We start from the raw sequence: 22,997 nt of genomic DNA on the forward strand, positions 1-22,997 counted from the left end.
GATACATATAGTTGTGACTAGACAAAGAGCCAAGTGGTAAAGGGTAACAGCAACAATGAGGCAAGCTGGTCTAGTGAAGAAAAATCTATTCATAGCAGAGTTTCATGATGTCGAGTGGTTCCTGTAGGTGCTTGTCTGAGCCTAGGGATCACCTGGGGCTGACTTGAGCCAATTCTGTGATTTAGCTTAAGCAGAGTTCATCCTGAAGATGAGCACAAAAGATTGTTGTTACGTCAAGCTCAGAGCACAACTTGCTTGCTGGGCCTTAGCTCTGGAAAAAAAGGGTGTCTCCTAATAGTGAAAAGAGAGAGATAGTCTTGGTATGGAGATCCTGACAATACTATTGAAACTGACAACATTTGAACCCTTAATAAGGGCCAAAACCTGAACTAACCAATCAGACTGCTTTGCTTTGCATTAAAAATGCCCTTTCCTGTGTCAGCAACATCAAAGACTGAAGGTAAGGTAACTGAAGCTAACATTGAAGATAAGGCTGAATATTGGGACTTCTCTTATCTTTCCTAGAGGCATGTGTTATGTGAGGGATGCTCAGGTATCCTGGGATCATAATTTCCAACTGACACTACTTTGCCAATTGTCTCATCAAGTTGTATTTACAACTTATTCAACTAAGAAACTTCCTTTCTAAAAACATATGGAGACCATAAATCTGAGGGACACAGACATCCTAAGATTGTCCTAAAACATATGAAAACTTTGTCATTTTTGTATCAGACATTCAGAACTTAGGTTTCGGCTCCTTGTACATACAAGCTCACAAGCTTCGGCCAGCTTTGAGGGAATAAATGATATGAACATATATCACCTAGCCTGTTTGTCTCCTTTAACCAAACTTTCAGGTCAACAAAACCAAATTGACAATCTAATATATTGTAAAGTGCCTTGTATGCCAGCTCTGCTGCTTATTACTTGTGAGACTCTTGTCTCATCTCTCTGGACTTCATTTCTTCATCTGTAAAATAAAGCATTGAACTGAATGTGATCCCTTATGTCTCTTTAACTCTAAATTCTATAATTTTGGAGCAGAATTGTGAGTTAATATGTATCATTAAGTGAAACCTGGATTTAAATCCCACTTTTGGAACTTTATAGCTGGGAGATCCTGGGCTGCTCATTTAACTTTTCCATGGTGTAGTTTTCTGTCTTAGTTAAAGTTTCTTGGAAGCTTTCCATGTGTAATGAAGTTGCCTTACCTCATAGTGCTTACCTAAGCATGTTTCCATTCTTGATTTTTATCTTACACAGAAAAACACGCTATAAATTAGGCAATTGTATTCTAAGGAATATGTTTTTAAAAACTCACTAAAATGGTAAGAAGGCCTGGTGATCAGCCAAATGGATTAGAGAAGTTGTCAAGAACATGGTCAATATATCCATAAATATGAGTGCAGCTCATCTCCACACAGCCAGGGAAGGGAAAATATAGGGTCAGAGATTTAGATTTGGCTTTTTTTAGGGTAGTTTTCAAGACTATTCTAAAGGTCATGAGTCACTCTTCCCTACCCCTCCTCCTAGCAAAAGGAACTTAGAATTTAAATGAGCCACTTCATGGAACTGCAGCTGGGTCTCTTTCCTCAAAGAATGCTGTCCCTCAGAACTTTTCCAGGAATGGTCTGATGTTTGATCATGAAGCTGAGGGGTAGAACACTTCTGTGAATAGGTACTGTGCATTTTTCAATGCTTTCTTTTTCAATCATGATTTTGTATTATAAACTTAATTACAATCAACAAATACAACCAAATAAACAGAATGAGGAATAAAGTCCCACATCAAAACAAAAGACAAACTATATTTTGATAAAACAATCTCTCTCTCTCTACGTGTGTGTATGTGTGAACACATAAAACAGGTTAAAAAAATTTTTTTTTGCTCTCTATACAGTGAACATCTCTTTAACATCTGCATACTAATAGGGGTTTATTTTAATACAGTCTTAGTCAATGTGCATGTTCTGAGACTTCTGTGCTTGCTTTGTGTCACCTCTTATTTATGAACTCTTCTGTATTGGCTTTGCATTCTTTGTATTTTTTTTTCATTTTTACAGTACATCTAAAATACATTGTAACAGAAAGAACCTTGGATTGATATTTAGAGGTTCAATATCATTTCAAATGCCATTTATGCTGCTTATTAGCTGTGATTCCCTTAGATATGTATGTCACTTTACTCCTTTGGGTTTCAGTTGTTTCATCTATAAAGTGAAGAGTTTAGACTGATAATCTCTGTTTCCTTCAGGAAAGCTCTGAATCCTAAAACCCTATGACTATTTTGTGGCATTAACATCCTAAAATATGTTTAGGATAAACATATTTATCAATTCCCTAATTTTTGCTTGCCTATGGGTACTGGCCCCTTAGTATAAGATTGCTATTTATGACTGCCTAAAAATAATCAATCAACTAGCATATTAAATAATAGTTTCAATTTTTAATAAATACTAAGAACTAGTGATTTTATCGTGTTATTCTTGTAGTCACACTTAAAATGACTGTCAGTGGTCTCTTTGTTATTCAGCTTACTATTGAAATCTATGCATAATACTTTTTGCATTTGATTATTATATTAGTTAATTGTTCTTACAAATTATCTGAAGATGAAGTTGATAGCATGAAGTTTAATTCTGCCTACATAAAATTATACCAAATGTGGGGTGGTTGAGAATATAGAAAAAGCATTATGTGTATCCTACTCACCCCAGTGGCTCTTCTAAATCTTTTTCTCCTTCCTCAAGTCTTGCATGGTTTGAGGCCCCCTATTCCCTCAGCTGAAAATTTTGCCTCATATTTCACTGAAGAAATTGAAGCTATTTGCCAAAATTTCCCTCTTATCTCCTCCCCCTTATCTCACATCACTCAGAGATGACTTTTGCTACTATCTCCTTCTTCATACTTGTCTCAAATGAAAAGGTAGCCTTTCTCCTTGCCATGGCAAACCCCTCAGCCTGCACAGATGATCCCATTCCATTTCTTCTTCTCCAGTAGATTGCCTCCTCCATCGTCCCTACTCTCTCATTTAACTTCTCCCTTAACTGTCTCCCCATTCTCAAAAAATATTCTCCTAAATACATACATTGCCACTAGCTATTCATTCTCTTCTCCTTTATATTATCTTGTCTAGGTTGTCTTGTCTGTAGATTTTCATGATACTGCTTTGTCTTAGTTCTCCCCCCTTTTGGGACTAAATAGTTTTCTCCAAAATTACCAGTGGTCTCTTAATTGCCAAATCTGATGGTCTTTAGTCAGTTCTCTTCTTTCTTGACAATTTTTCTCAATTCTCCTTCCTCTACAGCGTTTTACCCTATCAGTCACTCTCCTTTAAGTTGTCTCTAGGTTTTCATGACATTCTCCTGGTTCTACTACCTGTCTGACCACTTTTCTCATCCTCCTTTGCTGAATCTTTGTTCAGGTTATGCCCACTAACTGTGTGTTCCCCAGATTCTGTCCTGTACCACCTTCTTTTGTCCCTCTATATGATCTTATCAGTTCCCATAGATTTAATTATCATCTCTATGCAGATGATTCTTGGATTTGTCCAGCCCTAACCTCTTTCATTACTTCTAGTCCTTTTTTTTTTGAAGGGGAGAAGGCAAGGCAATTGGGATTAAGTGACTTACCCAAGATCACAGAGCTAGTAAGTCTGTCAAGTGTCTGAGGCAGTATTTGTCCTGACTCCAGGGCCAGTGCTCTATTCACTGTGACACTTAGCTGCCCTATTTCTACTCTTAGGTATCTAATTGCCTTTTGGACATCTAGAAATGACTGTCTTACAGACATCTTGAACTCAATATATCCAATACTAAACTCATTATCTTTCTGCCAAAGCCACCTTACTAACTTCCCTATTACCACTGAAGGTACTGCCATATTTCTAGTCACCCAGTTTCATAATCTAGCAGTCATCCTCCACTTTACATTTTCTCTAATAACTCTTCCCCACCTCATCCCCCATATCCAATTTGGTGCCAAGTCCTGTCAATGTGGCCTTCGTTATATCTGTCACATATGTCCCCTTCTCTCCTCTAACACTGTCCCATCTCTGGTGCAGGCCTTTTTCAGCTCACTCCTGGACTATTGAAAAAGCCTGCTGGTTAAGTCTCCCTGGCTCAGGTCCCTCCCTGCTCCAGTCTATCTTCAACTGATCTGTCAACCATAGATCTGAGCATATTACTTCCCTTTTTCAGTAAGTTGCAGTACTTACCTATCACCTCCAGGATCAAATATAAAACCTGTTTGGTTTTCAAAGACTTATATGATCTGGCCTACCTTACACACCCTGCTCCCCATAGACATATTCTTCTTCCCAGTAACATTGGCCTCCTTGTTCCTCAAATAAGACACCCCATCTCCCAACTATGGGCACTTTTCATTGACTGTCCCTTTGCCTGGAATTCTCTCCCTCCTCATCTCTGTGTCTGGTTTCCTTTAAGTCCCAGCTAAAATCCCACCTTTTAGCAGAAGCCTTTCCTGATACTAGAGGATTTTGATTCTAGAGCCTTTCCTATGTTATTTCCAACTTATCTTATTAATATCTTGTTTGTACCTAGCTGTTCACATGTTTTCTCCTCTATTAGATTGTGAGCCTTTCTTTGCATCCCTAGCACCTAGCAGTAGCCATTTATAATCCTTCTTATTTATATTTTGCCAGTGGACCCAGAAGGCTCTGGAGAAGAAAGTGAGTTCTGGTGATTTTGCATAGCTCTCCTTCACTTAAATCCAATTCATTTGCAAGTTATGGTATCACCTTTCTGATGCCATGGTCCTCTTTGAGAATGAAGGACAATTGACCACCTTTGAGTAGTACAGGCTGCCCCACTGGGCCCCCAACTGGCCAGTTCTAGTTGGGCAACCATGGCCCCTCTCCTGTCTTCCCCTCCCCTCTCTTCTCTTCTCTCCTGAATTTAAATTTTGATTGATGAAACCTTACAAGATATCTTGGGATTTACAGGTTTGATTTCTTAAGTACCATGCCTTAAGCCCAATTTGCTCTGGTTGTCATGCATTGAACAAGATTAGGTCCCAGGCCAAGCCCCACTTACTGACTATTGTTTGGATTTTGATGACTCAAAGTGTAAATAGCAATTGTTTCTGTTCTGACCAGAAATAATACTGAATTAATACTTCTCATAATGTAGCCCCAAGACTAGAAAACTAACTTTGGAGTAATGACTTTTTTTTTTCATAACTGCAGTATGCAAACAGGAAGAGAAATTGAAGAGGCCAGAATGAAAATAAGGAACAAAGAGTAGTTCTGTTAAGCTAAAACATAAAGTACATGAAGGAAGTAATAGATGAGGGTAGAAACAGGCTGTGGGGGACCTTGAATGACAGAATTAAAGGTGGTTAAATTTTTGAACAGAAGCATAATGTGGTCAGAGTAGTGCAATAGAAAGATTGCTTGCCTTGACCACAGAGAAAGGTTGAGAAAACAATCTACTCTCCTTCTTTGAAAATGTAACAGACTAGATCTAGCCCTGAATCTGAGCTATGATCTTAAGGAAATACCAATGGGTGTGGCTATGAGTTCAGAGGGTAAGGTGATCAGTTATAAACCTTTAATCTTGAATGCCTTAGATTTAATCATTCACACCCTATCACAACAATTAAGAGAGCTTTAGCCTGAGGCCTCGACAGACCTAGAGATCCATTCCATTTCATCTCAAGTTTGTCTCACCCAGACTGTGTATGTCTCTTTAAGAGCTGTGAAGCAAAACTCAGTCCTCTTCAGACTCCAAGAGAGAGATAGTCCCAAGTCACTCTTCTGGGAGAAGAGAGGGAGTGCTTGTGGACTACGAATCTTAATGTGACAGTCAGTTGTCAAAGTCCTATTACATTATGATGTTACGAAGTATCACATATACTGGCAGACATAGTTAATGTGCTGTCCTCTCTTTCTTTTCTGTATTACAAAGGGTAATTTACTGGGCAGGGAAAGGGGAGGGATTTATCTGGCACTATTAAAACAAAAGATTATAAATAAAAAGAAGTTTTGGGTTTTATGTGTGTGCGTGTACTTTTAAAGAATTGTTGTTTCAGTCATTTTTCAGTCATGTCCAACTCTTCATGACGCTATTTGGGGTTTTCTTGGTAAGAGATAATGGCACGATCCAATTCACTTTATAGATGAGGAAACTGAGGCAAACAGGGTTAAGTGATTTGCCCAGGGTCATACAGCTGGTGTCTGAGGTTAGATTTGAACTCAGGAAGATGAGTATTCCTGACTCTAGGCCCAGGACTCTATCCGTTACACCTAGCTACTCCTTTTAAAGAGTGGTTGAGCTATATGAAGAATGAATTGTATAAGGCATAGATTAGAGGCACAGTAGACCACAAGAGATTAGGGTATAAAGGAGAGTTTCTCCTTAAAATCATTAACCATAAATAAACATCTATGTAAGTATACAAAAAAGGATGTCATATGAATGTGTGAATATCTATGTTCAGTTTTAAGTACATATTCAGTTTGACAAGTTTCTAACAGAACTACCACTTGTTTTATCTTCTGATTTTCTTTTTTGTGTCTTCTGTGTATTTTTTAAATGTTTCCTTGTTGCTCCTTTTTTCCTTTCCGATTTTTCATCTCTAATACTACATACTAATACACTAGGAGGGTAACCATAGTGGCATACCCAGGATGGCTGCTAGTGCAGGCTCTTAGATCTGCTTTACTAGGGAAGATAGCTGTTTAAGGGGTCAACAATCTTTTTTTTTTAATTACATTCATAGGGCAGCTAGGTGGCACAGTGAATAGAGCACTGGTCCTGGAGTCAGGAGGATCTGACTTCAAATTCGGCCTCAGACACTTAACACTTACTAGCTGTTGACCTTGGGCAAGTAACTTAACCCCAATTGGCCTGCTTTCCCCCTCCAAAAAAAAGCAAAAAGTAAAATTACATTCACTAGTTCAAGGGAAAAGTCAGCATCCTGAACTTCGGAGAAAATACAAGCAGAGAAATAAAGACCATCAGAGAGGGTTCTGACTGCCTGAATCAACTATATACTTTACATATATCCCTGGATGGAGAGAGCCTTTACATCTGAGCAGTCAGGGAGCTCTGAATATACAGCCACTCAGAATCTTGACCAGGAATCATAAGATCCTTTTTATAAGCAAGCACTCAAAGTGAATACCAACCCAGAGTATATACACACTTCTCAGAGCCAGAAGGCCTCACAACTGTCATGATTCCGTGCCTAATTAGAAATTAGCAAAAGGTGTGAAAGCCTTTCTACAAGCAAACCTCCCCTAAGCAAGCCCTCCATGAGGTCTATTAATGGGTGGGGAAGATCTTCTATCCATTAACATTGCACTCACCAATGCAACCATAGAAACTTTCCATGGTAACAAATGATTTAGTTATATAAAACCAATCAATAACTTTCTAAACTACTTTCCCATAGACTGGACTTTGGCATTTTCTATACTCTAGCTAAATTGGATTACTCACTGTGCCCTCCTGTTAACCTGATCACTCCCACCTCTGCGTCTTTGTACATGAATTTTACTGTGCCTGGAATAAACTATTCCTCTAAGTCCCCTATCCTTCCCTATTGAAATCTTCCCCCTATTTCAAGGTCCAGCTTAGGTGCCATTTCCTCCATGATACCTTCGTTGATCTTCCCAGCACAAGTGATCCCTCTCTTCTCTAATTTCTCAGGAGAATTTCATTTGACCTCTTCTATGGAATTCATTGTTTTCTAACTTGTATCAAAGTTATTTGTGAATGTTTCATTCCCCAATCTCCACCAGATTGCAGTTTTCTTAAGAGCAGCAAATGTGTTATTTTGGGGGTGTGGGGAGAGGGGAGCGAAATCCTCTCTGGAAGTTCCAGAACAGGAAAGCACTGCCAAAGGGAGAGGATAGCAAAAAGACGTCATTTCTACAGCTCTTGTTGACTATAAAGGCTTTGCTAAGAAAAGCAAAACTAGTGTGTCTTCATTCCCCACCTCATTGTAGATAATCTATAATTATGTTTTATGTCATTTCTCAGTCATTGGGAACCAATAAAGGTATATGCCTGTCAACAAAGGGCCAGGGTATATGTCCAGCTTCATATGAGGTGCCCCAGTCCAGCAAATTAGGGCTTCCTTTCATCACCTCTGCTCTATATATGGAATTAAGTACTTAACTAATATTTGTTGAACTGAACTGAATTTATAGAATTATAAGACTTAAAACTGGAAGTTTCTTCTAGCTAAATCTATGATCCTAATCCAACCCACTCATTTCAAAGATGAGGAAGCTGAGACCCACCCAGAGATGTTCAAAGTCTTACTCAAGCAAGTGGCCAAACTGTGGTTCAAATCCAGGACCTCCAAGTCTCAAATCCAGTGACCTATTATTCACTGTGTCCTGTGTACTTGATCTTGATTTGGTGGTTTAGCTTTACTTACCTCATGGATTTATCCAGGACAGACAAGTATGACCTATGGCCTACTAGGCAGAGAGAGGCCCAGATCACCCAGTACAAAGGCCATTATGAAAAAGCTCTTTCATAAAGAGTCTAGCAATCTAAGATCTATCTACTCCTACTAGTCAAACTGGCTGCCCTTTGACCTATAATCTTTGCAGTGGGTCCTTTTTCAGACTTCGGACCCTGTCAGTAATCAATCTTAATGATGTTTCAACCACAACTATTAAAATATTTTACATGACTGTACTTGTATAATGGGTATCTTATTGCTTGCCTTCTCAGTGGGTGGAGGAGGGGCCAGAGGGAGGGAGAGTATTAGGAATGAAAAAAGAAATAAATAAAATGATGCATCAATGTTGAGTTCAAAATTTAGTTAGTTTAAACTAACTGAAACCAGGCTTATTTGCCCATATCAAGATAATATGAAAATTTTATTTAAAAAAAATTCATGGGAATCAACTACATAAACCAGTTGTTGGGTTATTTTTCATACTCACACTCTCAGAATACAGTGTGACAAGAGTCTTAGATTCAAAGCAGAGATCCTTGACTATGACACTCATTCTTTGTTAAAGTGGGTGAGTTCTTTCACACAGCTTTAGTATTCCTACCCATTTATAAAAGGATTAGAGTTAGGCTAGAATGATATTCTACCTCTGGCATTCTATGCTTCTACTATTTATATACATAATACACTAAACTTCAATTGATGATTCCTTCAAGAGAATGGAGTAAATGTAAATGAGCTCTCTTTAATTCATGAGTTACTACAACTGTACTTCTATACAAAAGTTTCCAATTTTTACATGATATTTGTTCATCTTTACTAACACAGTAACCTTCCCATAGTCCCTTTTGGAACAAGAATTGGGAACATTAAACAAAATTATGCAATATGTGTGTGTGTGTATGTGTGTGTTGGTTGTTTGTAAATTGTTACTGGGATAAACTCAGTTTGGGCATTGAATACAGCATGGTTGAGGAGAGTCATAGAAGGTTTAGGGGAAGTGTAGGTGTTTGTAGCTTTGCCAGAAAGAAGCAGCTTGCCCCAGAAATTAAGTCTGAGGAAAGGAGGGCCTAAGAGAAGGAAGAAGGAAGTGAACCACCCCATGTCTGTACCATGGAGCAAAGGCTTATTTGTCCCATGTTAATTATGTCTCTGATTTACCAGTGGTACAGTAGAGAAAACCCCCCACTGGATTTGGAGATAGAGAACCTGGATTGAAATCCTGGCTCTTTTACTTATTACCTATAGAACCCCAGGCAAGTTTCCTCATGTTTCTGGGCCTCACTTTCCTCATCTATAAGACGAGGAGGTTCGCCTAGATAGCCTCAGAGGGGCCCTCCAGTTATATATCTATGATCCTAATTATCCTAGTTTAGTCTTGATCATTCCTCGTTTATGCTTATTTCCCCTTTCTAGACTATCCTACCCTCAACTCTTCATTCCTTTATATCCGTCATTACCTTCAAGATTCTTTGCTCGGGAGTCACCTCCTTTATCATGTTAGCCTTATGGTGACCACTAATGTCCTGCCTTGTCTCTGGGTGATTGAGTTCTACCACATTAAGGTCAATGACATGGGCCTCCTTGCTATTCCAAGAACAAGACATGTCATCTCCTGATTCCAAGCATTTTCTCTGGCTATTCCCCATGCTTAGAATGCTCTCTCTCCTCATCTCCACCTCCTGACTTCCCTAGCTTCTTTCAAGTCCTAGCTAAAATCTGATCTTCTATTAGGAGGCTGTTCCCAATCCTCCTTAATTCTAGTGCCTTCCCTCTGCTGATTATTTTCTATTTATCCTGTATATAACTTGCTCGTACATTGTTTTTTACATGTTGTCTTCCCTGTTAGATTGTGAGCTTCTTAGGAACAAAGATTGTCTTTTGCCTTTCTTTATATACCCAGTGCTTAGCACAGTTCCTGGCACATAGTAGACACTTATACATTTTTTTTGACTGACTAACTGACCCAAGGAAGCAAATATTGTCATTGGTTTAAAGAGATTTTTCTAGGCCATTTGAAGTGAGAATCACTTTGTTTAACTATTTGGGGAGGATAGTTCAGTTAACCCATTTTAAAAACTAAATACAGAAAGAAATTTAAGTGACCACCATGATTTTCAGTCTTTATATTTTGAGTAATTATGTTTCTTAAACTGCTATAATTGACCCCAAGCAAAGCTTTAATACTCTATATTAAAATATTTTCAGAGTATGTTGAAAACTAAATCCTTAGACCCAGTGCCCAGAAATGCTCAAATAAGAATAAACTTACTTCACCCTAGGTTTTCATAAAGTTCTCCCTTCTGAGTAGAAGCAGATGGTTAGGAGGTAATTGTGACCTACTTGGATCATTCAGGTGACAGATATGAAACTCACTCATGTACATATATATTCTGAGAACTGGTAGAGACGAATCACCTGGTCTCCTGACTCATAACTAGTGATATGGATCATCTTGGGACTAGTAGTTCCAAAGAAGTAAATAATCTATCTCTCAAATTTCAACTCTTGACTAAACATGAAAAAATGAATTATCTCTATGAATGAATGAAATTCATAAGATCATAGAATTACAATTGTAGAACTAAAAGTTGCTTTGCATCTTTTCAAGTTAACAAGCCTTTATTGAGGGCCTATTATGGGCCAGGCACTGCTTTCAACAAAGAATAATAATATATACTAGCTGGATTTCTAATCATAAAACCATAGATTGTTAGATCTGGAAAAGAACTCAAAGATCAGGTGAAACAACCCAGTCACTTTATAGATGAGGAAACTGAGCAATTAAGTGACTTGCCCAGAGTCTACAACTAGGTTAGACCATTAGGACAGCTTTGTAGTTTTTCTCTGTTGAACTTTGTTTGAATCACACTCTAGAGTGACTTGCAATGAGGTGCAGTGAAATCCTGGGTGGGGATATAGCTTCACTAGGAGAGAGGTTAAACTAAAATGCCAGAGTGCACACTGGTTCCTTCTCCCAGATCATAGTCTCTTCTTCCTTCTCTCTCTAGGCTTATCTAATTCCTATACTTCCTTCAAGGCCAAGTTTAAGACGTGCCTTTCTAGGGTAATAGAAGTAGAGGGTGAAAATGGGTAGACCATTCCATCTTGTTCTAAGAGTTTGAATAGTTTAAAGTTCACTGCTAGATTGTAAGCACCATGGGGGCAGTGACCTTGTTTTAACTCATTGAATCTCTGCTAGATTCTAGAATAGCTCTGTATACTGTAAGTTCTTCTAAAGTTTTTTGTTGAATGAAAGAATCCATATTGTTTTACTGTTTCCTCTCCTCCCCAATTTCTGCCATTATATAGGGCCGTTCAACATTTATGTTAATTCTCCCTTAAACCTCCAAGTCCCTCAATTTCCTTAATTCCCATGACCTACTCTTCTACTATACAGCAGTCATCCACAGAGATGTTAAAATCCTGGATCTTATTATTCTTAACCCCAAGTATTCTGCTTGCTTAGTGAAAAATTCTCCACCTGATGATAACCTTCTATGATATCATTCTCCACTCTTCTCCTTTCTCCCAGATTCTGACAATATGGTCTTTCTCCCTGTCAAAGCTAATCCTTCTACATGTGTCCTTGATCACACCCCTTCCTATTTTATCCAGTTTATTGGCTCCTGTCATCCTTCTAACCAAAATTTTAAATTAATTTAAAACCACAGTTTACCCTCGGTGCCTTTATTGCCTCTCCTCTCACTCACCCTTTGCAAGCTGGTTTTTTACCTCATCACTCAAATGGAACTATTATCTCTTTGAAAGTATCATTGATCTCAGTTGACAAATCTCATCGTCTTTTTTTTTTTCCAGTCCTCATGCTTCTTGATCTCTTTGCTACATTTGACACTGCTGAGCATACCCTCCTCTGGTGTCTTACCTGGGACTTCATGATATTCTCTCCTGATTCTCCTACCACCTAAGGTCTCCCTCTTATTTTCCTTTGTTGACTCATCATTCACATAATATCACCAAATTGTGGATATTCCCCAGATGTTCAGAGTATATTGAAAACTCCCACAAAATCCTTAGACTCAGAGCCCAAAAGTGCTCAAATAAGAATAAACTTACTTCACCCTAGGTTTTCATAAATTCTACCTTCTTAGTAGAAGCAGATGGTCAGAAGGTAATTGTGACCTACTTGGATCATTCAAGTGACAGATATGAAACTCACTAATGTATATATATATAGTCTTGGGACCTCTTCTCTCATTACATTTTTTTCTCTTGATAACCTTATCAGCTCCCATATGTTTAATTATAATCTTTATTTGATAACTCAGAGATTTTTATATCTAATCTCAGTTTCTCACCTGTTTCAGTTCTGTATAACCACTGCCTATTTAACACTTTAAAATGGATGTCCTAGAGAAATCTTAAACTCAAAAAAAAGTCTAAAAGAGAACTGATTATCTTCCCCACCCCCACTTCAAACTCCCTCCTCTACCAAATTTCCCTATTTCTGTTGAAAGTGCCACCATTCTTCCAGTCTCTACAAATCCACAACCTCAACATTAACTTGGACCCTGTTCTCTCTCACACTAACTTAATCGCCAAATCTTGCCATTCCTAGCTCTCTTGAACTTTTAGCCCATTAAATATCTGACCATGTCACTTCCCTACTTAATGAACTCTACTGGTTCCCTACTGCCTCTGAGATTAAATATAAATTCCTCTTTTTTTGAATCTTAAAGACCTTCTCAACCTGACCCCTTCTTACTTTCCAGCCTCACTGTACATTACTCCCATTTCTGCACTGTATGGTCCCACTAGACTGGCCTTCTGTGTCACGCACACGACACCACATCTCCATTCTCCATATTTTTTTTACTTGCAGTCCCCCATGACTGGAATTCACATCCTCCTTCTCTCCACAGCATAGAATCCCTCACTTCTATCAAGGTAAAGTTCAAGATCTACCCTCTATAGGAATTTTCCCGATTCCCCTCAGTTGCTAATACCTCCCCTTTCTGAATGTTCTCTCTCTTCCTCTCAAACTATTGACCTCCCTGGCTTCCTTTAATTGTTTGTTTTTTTTTAAGCAATTGGGGTTGACTTCCCCAGGCTCACACAGCTAGTAAATTTTTGAGGTTAGATTTGAGCTCAGGTTCTCCTGACTACAGGAGCTCTAACCACTGTGCCACCTTGCTATTCCTGCTTTCTTTAAGTCTTAACTAAAATCCAACTTCCCTAATCTCTCTTGTTTTGTGCTTTGTTTCTTTTAATTATTTATTTTCTATTTATCCTTTATATAGCTTGCTTTGCATATATTTGTTTGTAAGTTGACTCCCCCATTGCAGGGACTTTTGCCTTTTTTTCTTTTTCTTTTTTTTTTTTTTTTGGTATCTCCAGCCAGTGCCTGGCACATGGTAGGTGCTTAATAAATGTTTATTCAATTGAAAATTATTCTTAATCTATATTTATTAGGGACAACTGGATGATACAGGAGAGTGCCTAGGCCTGGAATTAGGAAGACCCATCTTCCTGAGTTCAAATATGGCCTCAGACCCTAGCTTCGTGACCCTGGGCAAGTCACTTAACCTTGTTTTCCTTAGTTTCCTTATCTGTAAAATGAGCTGGAGAAGGAAATGGCAAACCACTCCAGTATCTTTGCCAAGAAAACCCTAAATGGAGTCATGGTCAAACATAACTGAAAAATGACTGAACAGCATATTGTTTCTTCTCAAATAATATAAGTTTCTTGAAAATATGGATTGTTTCATTTTTTGCACTTATTCCCCAGCACCTGCATAGTGCCTGGCACATTGTAGGAACTTAATTAATGCTTATTCATTGATTATTTACACTACTCATTTGGTATTCAATTAAATACTGCCTTACATTGTCAACTACCTTTTTATAAGGATAGTACCCTCTTACCTAAGAAAATAGAATGGGACTGGGATGAATGCTTGCTGTTTGAGACAGAAATCCTCCTGTGTTCTGACACAATGAGGGGAAGCTGATGTCTCTTGAAAGGTAAGAAGTGAACAAACCACTAAGAGTTTATCAAAGGTCTGGTGAGCATGCTTCTGCAAACAATAAGAGAGATCACAACCAAAATGGTATTAGAAGCAAGGAGGCCTGTTTCCTGTCTCTACTGCCTGCCTCCTTTGCACCCAAGCTGCCTCAACAGGAGTGGGGAGTAAAGGGATTTGAGGGAGGCAATCTGAAACAGGAAAGATGCTGTCTGGGGCACAAACAAGAGAGGAGGAGAGGAGAATAGAATGGCTACCTCTGCTATGAAGCTGCTGCCATGACTGTGAACTTGGAGAGGAGAGAATGGTTAGATAAAAAGGGAAAAGATTATAGCTAAACAACATAGGACCACCCAGAGTCAATGTAGAAAGCAGTCCCTGTTTGCTAAAAATGACAATGATGAAAACTCCTACATTTCATTCCTTTTTTTTTAAGCTTGTTTGCCTTCTGTATTGGTCATGTGTTCTCAGAAACCACTTTTTATGTGTGTCCTTGGGAGAATTAAAAAAAGCATCAGAGTAGGAGGCTTCAGTCACCCTGGGACAGAGAGGAGGGAGATTCTCTTTCTAGTCCTTGGGATTTCTCACCAGTTGGGGGCTCTACATGAACCAAAGAGATTTTTATTGATACATATTATTATAGTCCCTCAAAGAAGAAGAAAGATTAAATGAATTCAGACCAAATAGAAAACCTTGACACAACCAAAGTCAGCTGTGTTCTGGTGGGGCTTGGAAAGTAGAAAGTGACCTGGGGCAACTCTTCTCATTGTTCTTTCCTGGACAATTCCAGGAAAGAGTCCCATCCCCTAAAGGCCTATAGCCTTCATGTCCCTGATTAAGGGAAAGTTCTGCCAAGTGGGATGCCTAAAGGGAAGTATTTCAAAAGAGTGGCTCTGCCCACGACTAGGAGGGGCCAAGAGTGTGGGAGCAGATAAACTTTTCTTCTGTCAATTGCCTCCAAACCACCACCACCAATGTCAGATTAAACTAAACAAAAGTTTATTAAGTGAATATCTTTGGGTAAACCTTGGTGCTTGGTTGTTGTCCTTCATTCTCAGAGGACCACAATGATATCACTATGCTATAGTCCCATTTCATTGTGTTGGACTGTGGCTGATCAGACCACAAACTTGGAATGCTGTACCACAGTTCGGGCACAAATTGTTCATGTGATTCTCTAAATTTGTGCATCTTGCATTTCTTTTGAGCTATTGAAATTCTGCTTTGCTCATAGAGTAAACACGTGAACACTTGCCCTGTGTGAGTTCTCTATAAAACAGTCTTTGGGCAAGCATATGTTTTACATTCAGACAATGTAGCCAGTCCATCAGAGTTGTGCACTCTGAAGCAGAGTTTGAATGGTTGGCATTTTAGTTCAAGAAAGGACCTCAGTGTCTGGTACCTTATCCCACCAGGTGATCTTCAGAATCTACCTGAGATAATTCAAATGGAAGTGAATCAGTTTCCTGGCATGACTCTGGTATACTGTCCAGGTTTCACAGGCATACAACAATCAGTTCAGCACAGTGGCTCTGTAGACCTTCAGCTTGGTAATCAGTTTAATACCTCTTCTCTCCCAAACTTTCCTTTGGAATCTCTCAGACACTGAGTTAGCTCTGGCAATGCATGCATAAACCTCATTATCATTGTGCACATGCCTGGAAAGTACATTACCAAGGTAAGTGAACTTGTCCATAGCATTCAAAACTTCTCCATTTGCTGTAACTGATGGCTCCGTGTATGGATGGTGGCTGATGGAGCACTTGTGTTTTCTTGGTATTAATTGTTAGGTCAAAATTATCACAAGCAACAGAGAATTAATCCATACTTTGTTGCATGTCAGTTCCAGAAGCTGTGTTGAGTGCACAATTATCTGCAAGCAGAAGGATATGGAGATCAAAAAACAGTATAGTTCTGGCCTTCAATAGCTTACTCTTAAAAGTACACAAATATTTATGTTACAAAATAAAATAGAAGCAAAAGAGAGATCCAGACAAAGTCTTCTAGAAAGAGAGAGTACTTTCACTTGAGAAGGAGAGTAGAGATAAGGGAAGTCTTCGTGGAGGAGGCTGTGCCTGGATTGAGTCTTGAAGAAAGAAAAGGATTTCAATAGATGGAGAAGAGGAAGGAGTATGTTCTAGTCATAGGGGAAAGCCTTAACATTCCACAGAGGTGGAAAAGTAAAAGACAAGTTTAAGTAATACAGTTTGACTGGCAATGAGAATTTATAAAATGGAATAGAGTGAGAAAAGGCTGTAAATCTAGGTTAGAGCAACATTATGAAGGGTTTAGATGGCTTTGTTTCCCTAACTTGACTGTAAACTGATGGCAGAGACTTTGTATTTACTGCATTCAATCCAATGCATTCCATATAGTAGGGGTTCATAGATCTAGATCTGTTAGAATAGAAAGGAACCTCAGAGGTCACTAATATGAACATGGAAACACACACAGAGCATGAAAGGATCTAGGTTTATATTCTCGCTCCGCTTTTTATGTGATTGAGGACATTGATTTCCCTTCTCTGTGCTTCTATTTCCTCATATATTAAATGTACCGTACAGATCTAGTACAACTGTATTAGATGAACTCTAATGTCTCTTCTACCTCTAAGCTTCAGGTTAAGGTTATAGTATTTCTCTATCATGGGTTCTCTGGAAAATTTAAATGCTCTTATAAAGTATCCAGATATATCCTATTAGTAAGCTTATGGTTTATTCTTCCAAACTGAGGTCAGCTTTCTCATTAAAACCACATAAAAAGGAAGGAGAGTTGTATATTTAAACATTATGTTATTAAGGACTACCTTTTAAGACCCCCTTTGAAATCTCATGGTGAAATGAAAAAAACTCTTAAGTTCTTGAGAGCCATGTCATCAGAACACAAACTCTAGGACACCTTCCTAGTCCACAACAGATGATAGACCTGTGGTCCAAGGACTAGTCTAGCTTCATGTAGAAGAGAAGTGCAACTCCAGAAGGTTGGTCACCAATGCCTTTTTTTTTTTTTGGGGGGGGGGGAAGGGTACAGCAACTCATAGCAAATAGAGACCTTGAGTTACTTATACTTATAAAGGACTAGATAATTAGACATAGTATCTATGATATATAATAGATTATGCAAATAATGAAATGAATTAAGGGGGTTTCATCCTAAAGTCTAGCAACTATAAGTCATATTTTTCAGTGTGTTGTATACTGCTTTTAGAAAACTTGAATCATACAGAGAGGGGAAATGACTCAAAGATTTTGAAATGAAAAGACATAAGTACTTTGTAGGTGAAAGGGCAGGCATTAATTGCTGTAAAGCAAAAAAAAAAAAGTGTTCAGAATGAGGTTAGAAGTGAATAAACAATCATTAATTATGTAGCATTTTCAAGCCTACTTCTATCCTTTCCCCTGGGTTTCTTTCCCTAAAATCAAACTCCTAGTAAGCTATATCTTCTACTGACAGTCGCTTCTACTATTTATTGTTTGAAAACAAAAACAAACGAAAATTCTCCATCTCCAATAGTATTCCTTACACTCTTTTCATCATCTCATGCTCATTAAAACCTGGGTTTCTTAGAATTGCAAGCTTCCTGAGAGGATAAACATTATCAAAAGTAAGTAAAAGTCTGTATTTTTAAAAGCAATACTTCTATTTAGGCATTTTTGTATTCCAGTCAAATTGATCTCTTCTTACACCTTGAATTCTCCTGTCTCTATATTTATAGATCTTCCTCTGCGCTCAGGACAAACTTCCACCTCATCTTTGCCTATTGAAATCCTTCTTTTCTTTCAAGGGTCAGACAGCTTAGGTGCCAACCTCTTCCTTTAAAATTTATCCATTTCCAGTTTCCCTCAGCTGAAAGTAAATTTTCCCTAATCAGATTTTATCAAGACACTTTGAGTCTCTCCCCTTTATCATCATATTGTTATTTCATACTTATTTTTGCAAGTCACATTACCTCTAATCATATATTTAGTTTCTTGACGTCAAGAACTTCTTCATTTTTTATCTTTGTATGCCCAAAGCATATTGCAGTGTCTTGAAGGGCTAAGTTTTAAAGTTGTTTTTTTTTTAGATGAAAGTTAAATTTTGTTAAATTAAGTGTATTACTATCATTCTGGGGATAATTTAGGTGTAGATCTTGCCTAATTCAATTTAACAAGCATTTACCAGTCAGAGGAAAGGGATAAGCTAGATGGCTTTTTATCTTTTGCAGATCTATATATTTTATTTTTAAAAATAGATATTGTGGTTGGGGTTTCTCGTGCTTGACATTGATTCTGTATCAACAAAACCTTTCAAAACTTTTAAATTTCAGAGTTGCAAAAATAAACCCGCCCTCTGTCCACAAGGAGAAGGGAAGTTCTTTGTTTGCATTTCTAAAAATTCCCTCTACTTTTACCAACATACTAACGATAATTGTTCTAACACTCATCTGCCTTCTGAAAAATAACGGCAACACATCATTTGAATCTTCGGTTTAAATACGATTACTGGTCTCCAGCTTCAAGAGTACAACCTCTTATTTTATAGAGGAGAAAACTGAGTCCCGGAGAGGTTTGGTGTGATTGTGTATCACATGCTTCATTCATTGACTGCCCCCCTCACGCACCACACGTCGCTTCTTTCACTGCCTTCCTTAGTATTAAGGGCTGCTATAGCTGAAAGCGCTAACAAGACAAGGACCTCCCCGGCTGGACTACAGTTACCGACTCAAACTAGGGCACCGGAAGGAATAACGAAGACGGGGGAGGGGTGTCTGAGACTTTGTCCAATGGACGTAATCGTCTAGCCTTGGGCATCACGTGCTGGGGAGGTGACCCCCCCCCCCCCGGGAAGTCTCGCGAATGCAGCGGGGGAGGGGCGTGGGAGACGCCTGCGTGGGTGGGATTTCTGTACAGATATTTAGCGGGGCCCTGGGTCACTTACTCTACGTTTTGTAGCGCGTCATCGTGCTGGTGGTCTGTGACACTCCACTGCCGGTCACTCTCGCTTTGCCGCGTGCAGCCGCCCAGACTCCTCTTTCTAACTGTGTAGGTAAGTTCTGGGGAGAGCGTCCCAATCTGGTGGCCAGCGTCAGATTCAAGGGCAGTTAGCCTGGCCGTCTCGGCGCCTTTGGGCGCTGGAGTTTCCACCTGCTGCGTTCGGAGTCACGCTGGGTTGCCCAGAATCGGATCTCGGCAGCTGCGGATTGGGAAGCAAGGATAGGGGAACGGAGGGGGAGGATTTCTCGGAAACCGTAGCAGCTTAAGTTCTGGTCACTTCGGAAAGGCTGCTGTATGTCTCCTTTCGGTGGTGGTGGGGCTTGCATCGTGTCTGAGTTTGCGTGGTGTTGGAACTTGGAGTGATTGTTTGGATGGGCTATGCCAATTGTGCAAATCTGGTTTAAGTGGCTATTAATCAAGTATTCAGCTCCTACTATGTGCCTGGCGTTGTAGTCGGTGATGGGAATACAGTATAAAGAAGGAAGCAATCCCTATGGGTTTACATTCTAATGGGGAAAAAGGCACATATTAACAATGTGTGTATGTGTGTGTGTGTGTGATACACACCAAAGCTACCCTCCATTGATCCTGTATGTGTATATATGTACACATATCAATGATCCTATACACATTCCTATATACACCTTCTTTTGATCCTGTGTATACATGTATACACATGTATAGTATATATTATAATATACACAGACGTACAGGATCAATGTCATAAAGGTGAATACAAAGTTGTTAGATACAAGATAGTTTGGAAAGGCACCAACATTCCTGTAATGGAGGAGAAAATGCCAAGTTTAGGAACTCCCCACCCTGGTAGTCTGAGGTCTCAAATTTGGGGAGGTGAGGTGGGGAAGGCAATGGCTGGAGACAAACTGGTTTTTCTTCCTCTAGGTTGCCTTCAAACAAGTTTCAGTGATCATAGTTGGGAAACTTGCTCTTGGCTGTCCTTGCAACTGGAATGGCTGCTTTTTTGTGCTATGGCCTTTGGTTTTGCAAACTGCTTTAGTAAAATTAGGCATCACCTATCGTTTTCATTCTTCCCTGAGAGTTAGGGAGCTCCCATGCCTTGCAGAGACTTCACCTTCTTAGCGAATGTTGGAACTAAAGCTTTACCTTTTCTCCCACAGATATAACTCAAATTGTATATGGTAGGTGAAGACTTGGATACCACCTCGGTTGTCATATATACATATATGTACACACATATACACGAATATATACATACATACACGTATATGAATGTGTGTATATATAAACACATATACAGTTGTCATATATGCATACATATACACCCACACATATACTTCTTACTAGAAAGTCAGATGAGCTAAATCTTAACAAGGGTCTCGTATTCTCCAAATTGAGCCCTTCATTAAACTTAAGGGAGAGAGGCAGAGGTACTCTAGGTACCTGGGACAGATAACAAGCCATTATGGGCATCTATCCTTTAAGTTTTTGAATATTATAAATAACTTATGTGCCTAGCTATTGGGGAAGAGCAGGATGAAGTGGAGGTCAATGGAACAGAATATTTTATTATCAATTCCTAACTAATGTGAGTAAACATGGGAAAAATAATGTAAATTGAGGATAGTAAACTTAGACTACAATTCAACTAGTGTTAAAAAAAAAAAAAACACAGGGGAAGCTAGGTGGTGCTGTGAATAGAGCACCTGCCCTGGAGTCCGGAGGACCTGAGTTCAAATAAGACCTCAGACACTTAATACTTACTAGCCTTGTGACCTTGGGCAAGTCACTTAATCCCAATTGCCCTCCAAAAAGCAAAAAACCTAAGTCTACCCCCAAAAAGAACTCAGTAGGGGGAAACAGAACAATTTTTTTTTTTTAAGCAATCCGGGGTTAAGTAACTTGCTCAAGGTTACATGGCCAGTGATTTCTGGGTGTGGTGCTAAGTATCTGAGCCTAGATTTGATCCAGGTCATCCTGACACTGGAGCCGGTGCTCTTACTTGCTGAGCCACTTGGCTGCCCCTATGTTCACTGTTTTTTAAAAGAAGTCTAATTTTGTGGCTTTATTTGGGGATTCAATTGCATATGTTTAAATGCTGTCTTATGAAAGTTTCAACTTGATTAAGACGGGATTCTTAAGATGTAGCTAATTTGACTTTCTGGTAAGTAACAAGAATAAGTAACAGCTAGGGTGGTGTCCAGACTTCTAGAGAACACAATCAAGATTCTTTAAAAACTTCAGGACATTAAAAAAATTTTTATTTCATATATGCCTTCTGTTTTCCTTTTTGAATGTAACAGTCCAGTGTACTTCACCTCACTTAAGCTTTTTCCCCCCATTGCTTTCAACAGATCAGTGACCTCTGGAATTATCCTGACAAACGAAACAATTTTTAACAAACCTGATCTTAATATGGGGAAACATATGTCTAAACCTGTTAAAATATTCCAAGGATTTGAAATACATGTCATCTGTCATTAGTCGTATGAGAATGAGTCCCTCTCTTTTTTTGTGTTGACACCCCTTCCTACCAGTATTGCACACTGTACTGGCAAACTTGAATTTTAAGGATACTTACACACACACACATAAAATATACATATAATTTCCTCTGCGTGAGGGAGAGCCTTATTGTAGTTGTTAGAGTTGGGTGAAACTTTGCTCTTAGCCAATATTCAGTCGCCAAATTTTGTTGATTTTTAAATCTACAGCACCCTGTCTCAACTCACATAGGCCCTACTCTAATTTGTACCTTTAACATTACTTGCATGGACTATTTCAGTGGTCTTCTCTTTGGTAAGAATTTTCTGCCTCAATCTTCTCCCCACTCATATCTACCCTTCGAATAGCTACCAAATTGCTTTTCCTAAAGTGTAGGGTTGACTGTGACACTTTACCTACTCAGACTTCAATGACTCCGCTTTTAGGATCAAGTATGTTGACCCCTTCCAGTCATCTTTAGTATTGCTCCCAACCTTGCACTTTTCAATAACAGTCCAGTTCTACTTGGAACTGCTGGGAAAACTGGGTTAAACCAAACTATATAGGTAAAATGTTGAAGTATTAAAGGTTGCTTCTGTGCTTGATCTTGAGCAGAGACCTGGTGTTTCAAAACAAATACTTCTTTTTTGCAGGTTCTGGAGATAAGACACTAAAATGGCTTCTGTTGCAGTTGATCCACAAGAGGTATTTCTAAGAAATTCAATTCTTTTATCAGATTTGCATTCTATTTCCACCTCCTCTTCCTTCCACTCCCAAATAGAGAAAGCAAGAAAAACAAAACCCTTATTACAAATATGTATAGTTGAGCAAAACAAATTCTCCAATTGGCCATGCCTCAAAAGAAAAAAATTCTCAATCTGTACTCTTTGAGTTCACCAGCTTTTTATGAGGAGGTGGACAGCCTATTTCATCATGAATCTTCTGGAATTGTGGTTGGTCATTGTGATGATCAGAGTTCCTAAAGTCTTTCAGAGTTATTTGTCCTTTATAACATTGGACAACAGGTATGTTTTTGACTAAGGTTTTGTAATGTAATGCCAAGGAAAGGCAACTTCCCAAGGTTCAAAATACCAGCATAGGTGCTCTCCATTTTATTCAGTGACAAATTAAGAAC

General features: G+C 38.9%; 2 protein-coding genes across 3 annotated transcripts in view; one reads left to right on the plus strand and one right to left on the minus strand.

Moving 5' to 3' along the window:
• FSD1L (fibronectin type III and SPRY domain containing 1 like) overlaps positions 1–16,313 on the minus strand; it is a 160,055-nt gene extending 143,742 nt beyond the window's left edge. The window contains exon 1 of the mRNA XM_069090653.1: positions 16,098–16,313. The gene's annotated coding sequence lies outside the window, so the exon portion shown is untranslated. The remainder of the gene's footprint in view (positions 1–16,097) is intronic.
• A 2,751-nt stretch (positions 16,314–19,064) lies between these two features.
• Positions 19,065–22,997, plus strand: part of PLIN2 (perilipin 2) — a 34,038-nt gene continuing 30,105 nt past the window's right edge. Inside the window, exons 1-2 of one of the 2 annotated variants that reach the window (XM_069090654.1) lie at positions 19,065–19,451; positions 22,516–22,567. In XM_069090654.1, coding sequence (XP_068946755.1) covers positions 22,538–22,567 — 30 coding nt within the window. In that variant the 5' untranslated portion in view covers positions 19,065–19,451; positions 22,516–22,537. The remainder of the gene's footprint in view (positions 19,452–22,515; positions 22,568–22,997) is intronic. The other variant, XM_069090655.1, reaches the window with a different exon arrangement.

The sequence above is a fragment of the Petaurus breviceps genome, unplaced genomic scaffold (assembly GCF_028583685.1).
Source record: "Petaurus breviceps papuanus isolate PSGF00001 unplaced genomic scaffold, PetGlider_PUasm1.0 187, whole genome shotgun sequence".
In the NCBI taxonomy this organism is placed as follows: domain Eukaryota; kingdom Metazoa; phylum Chordata; class Mammalia; order Diprotodontia; family Petauridae; genus Petaurus; species Petaurus breviceps.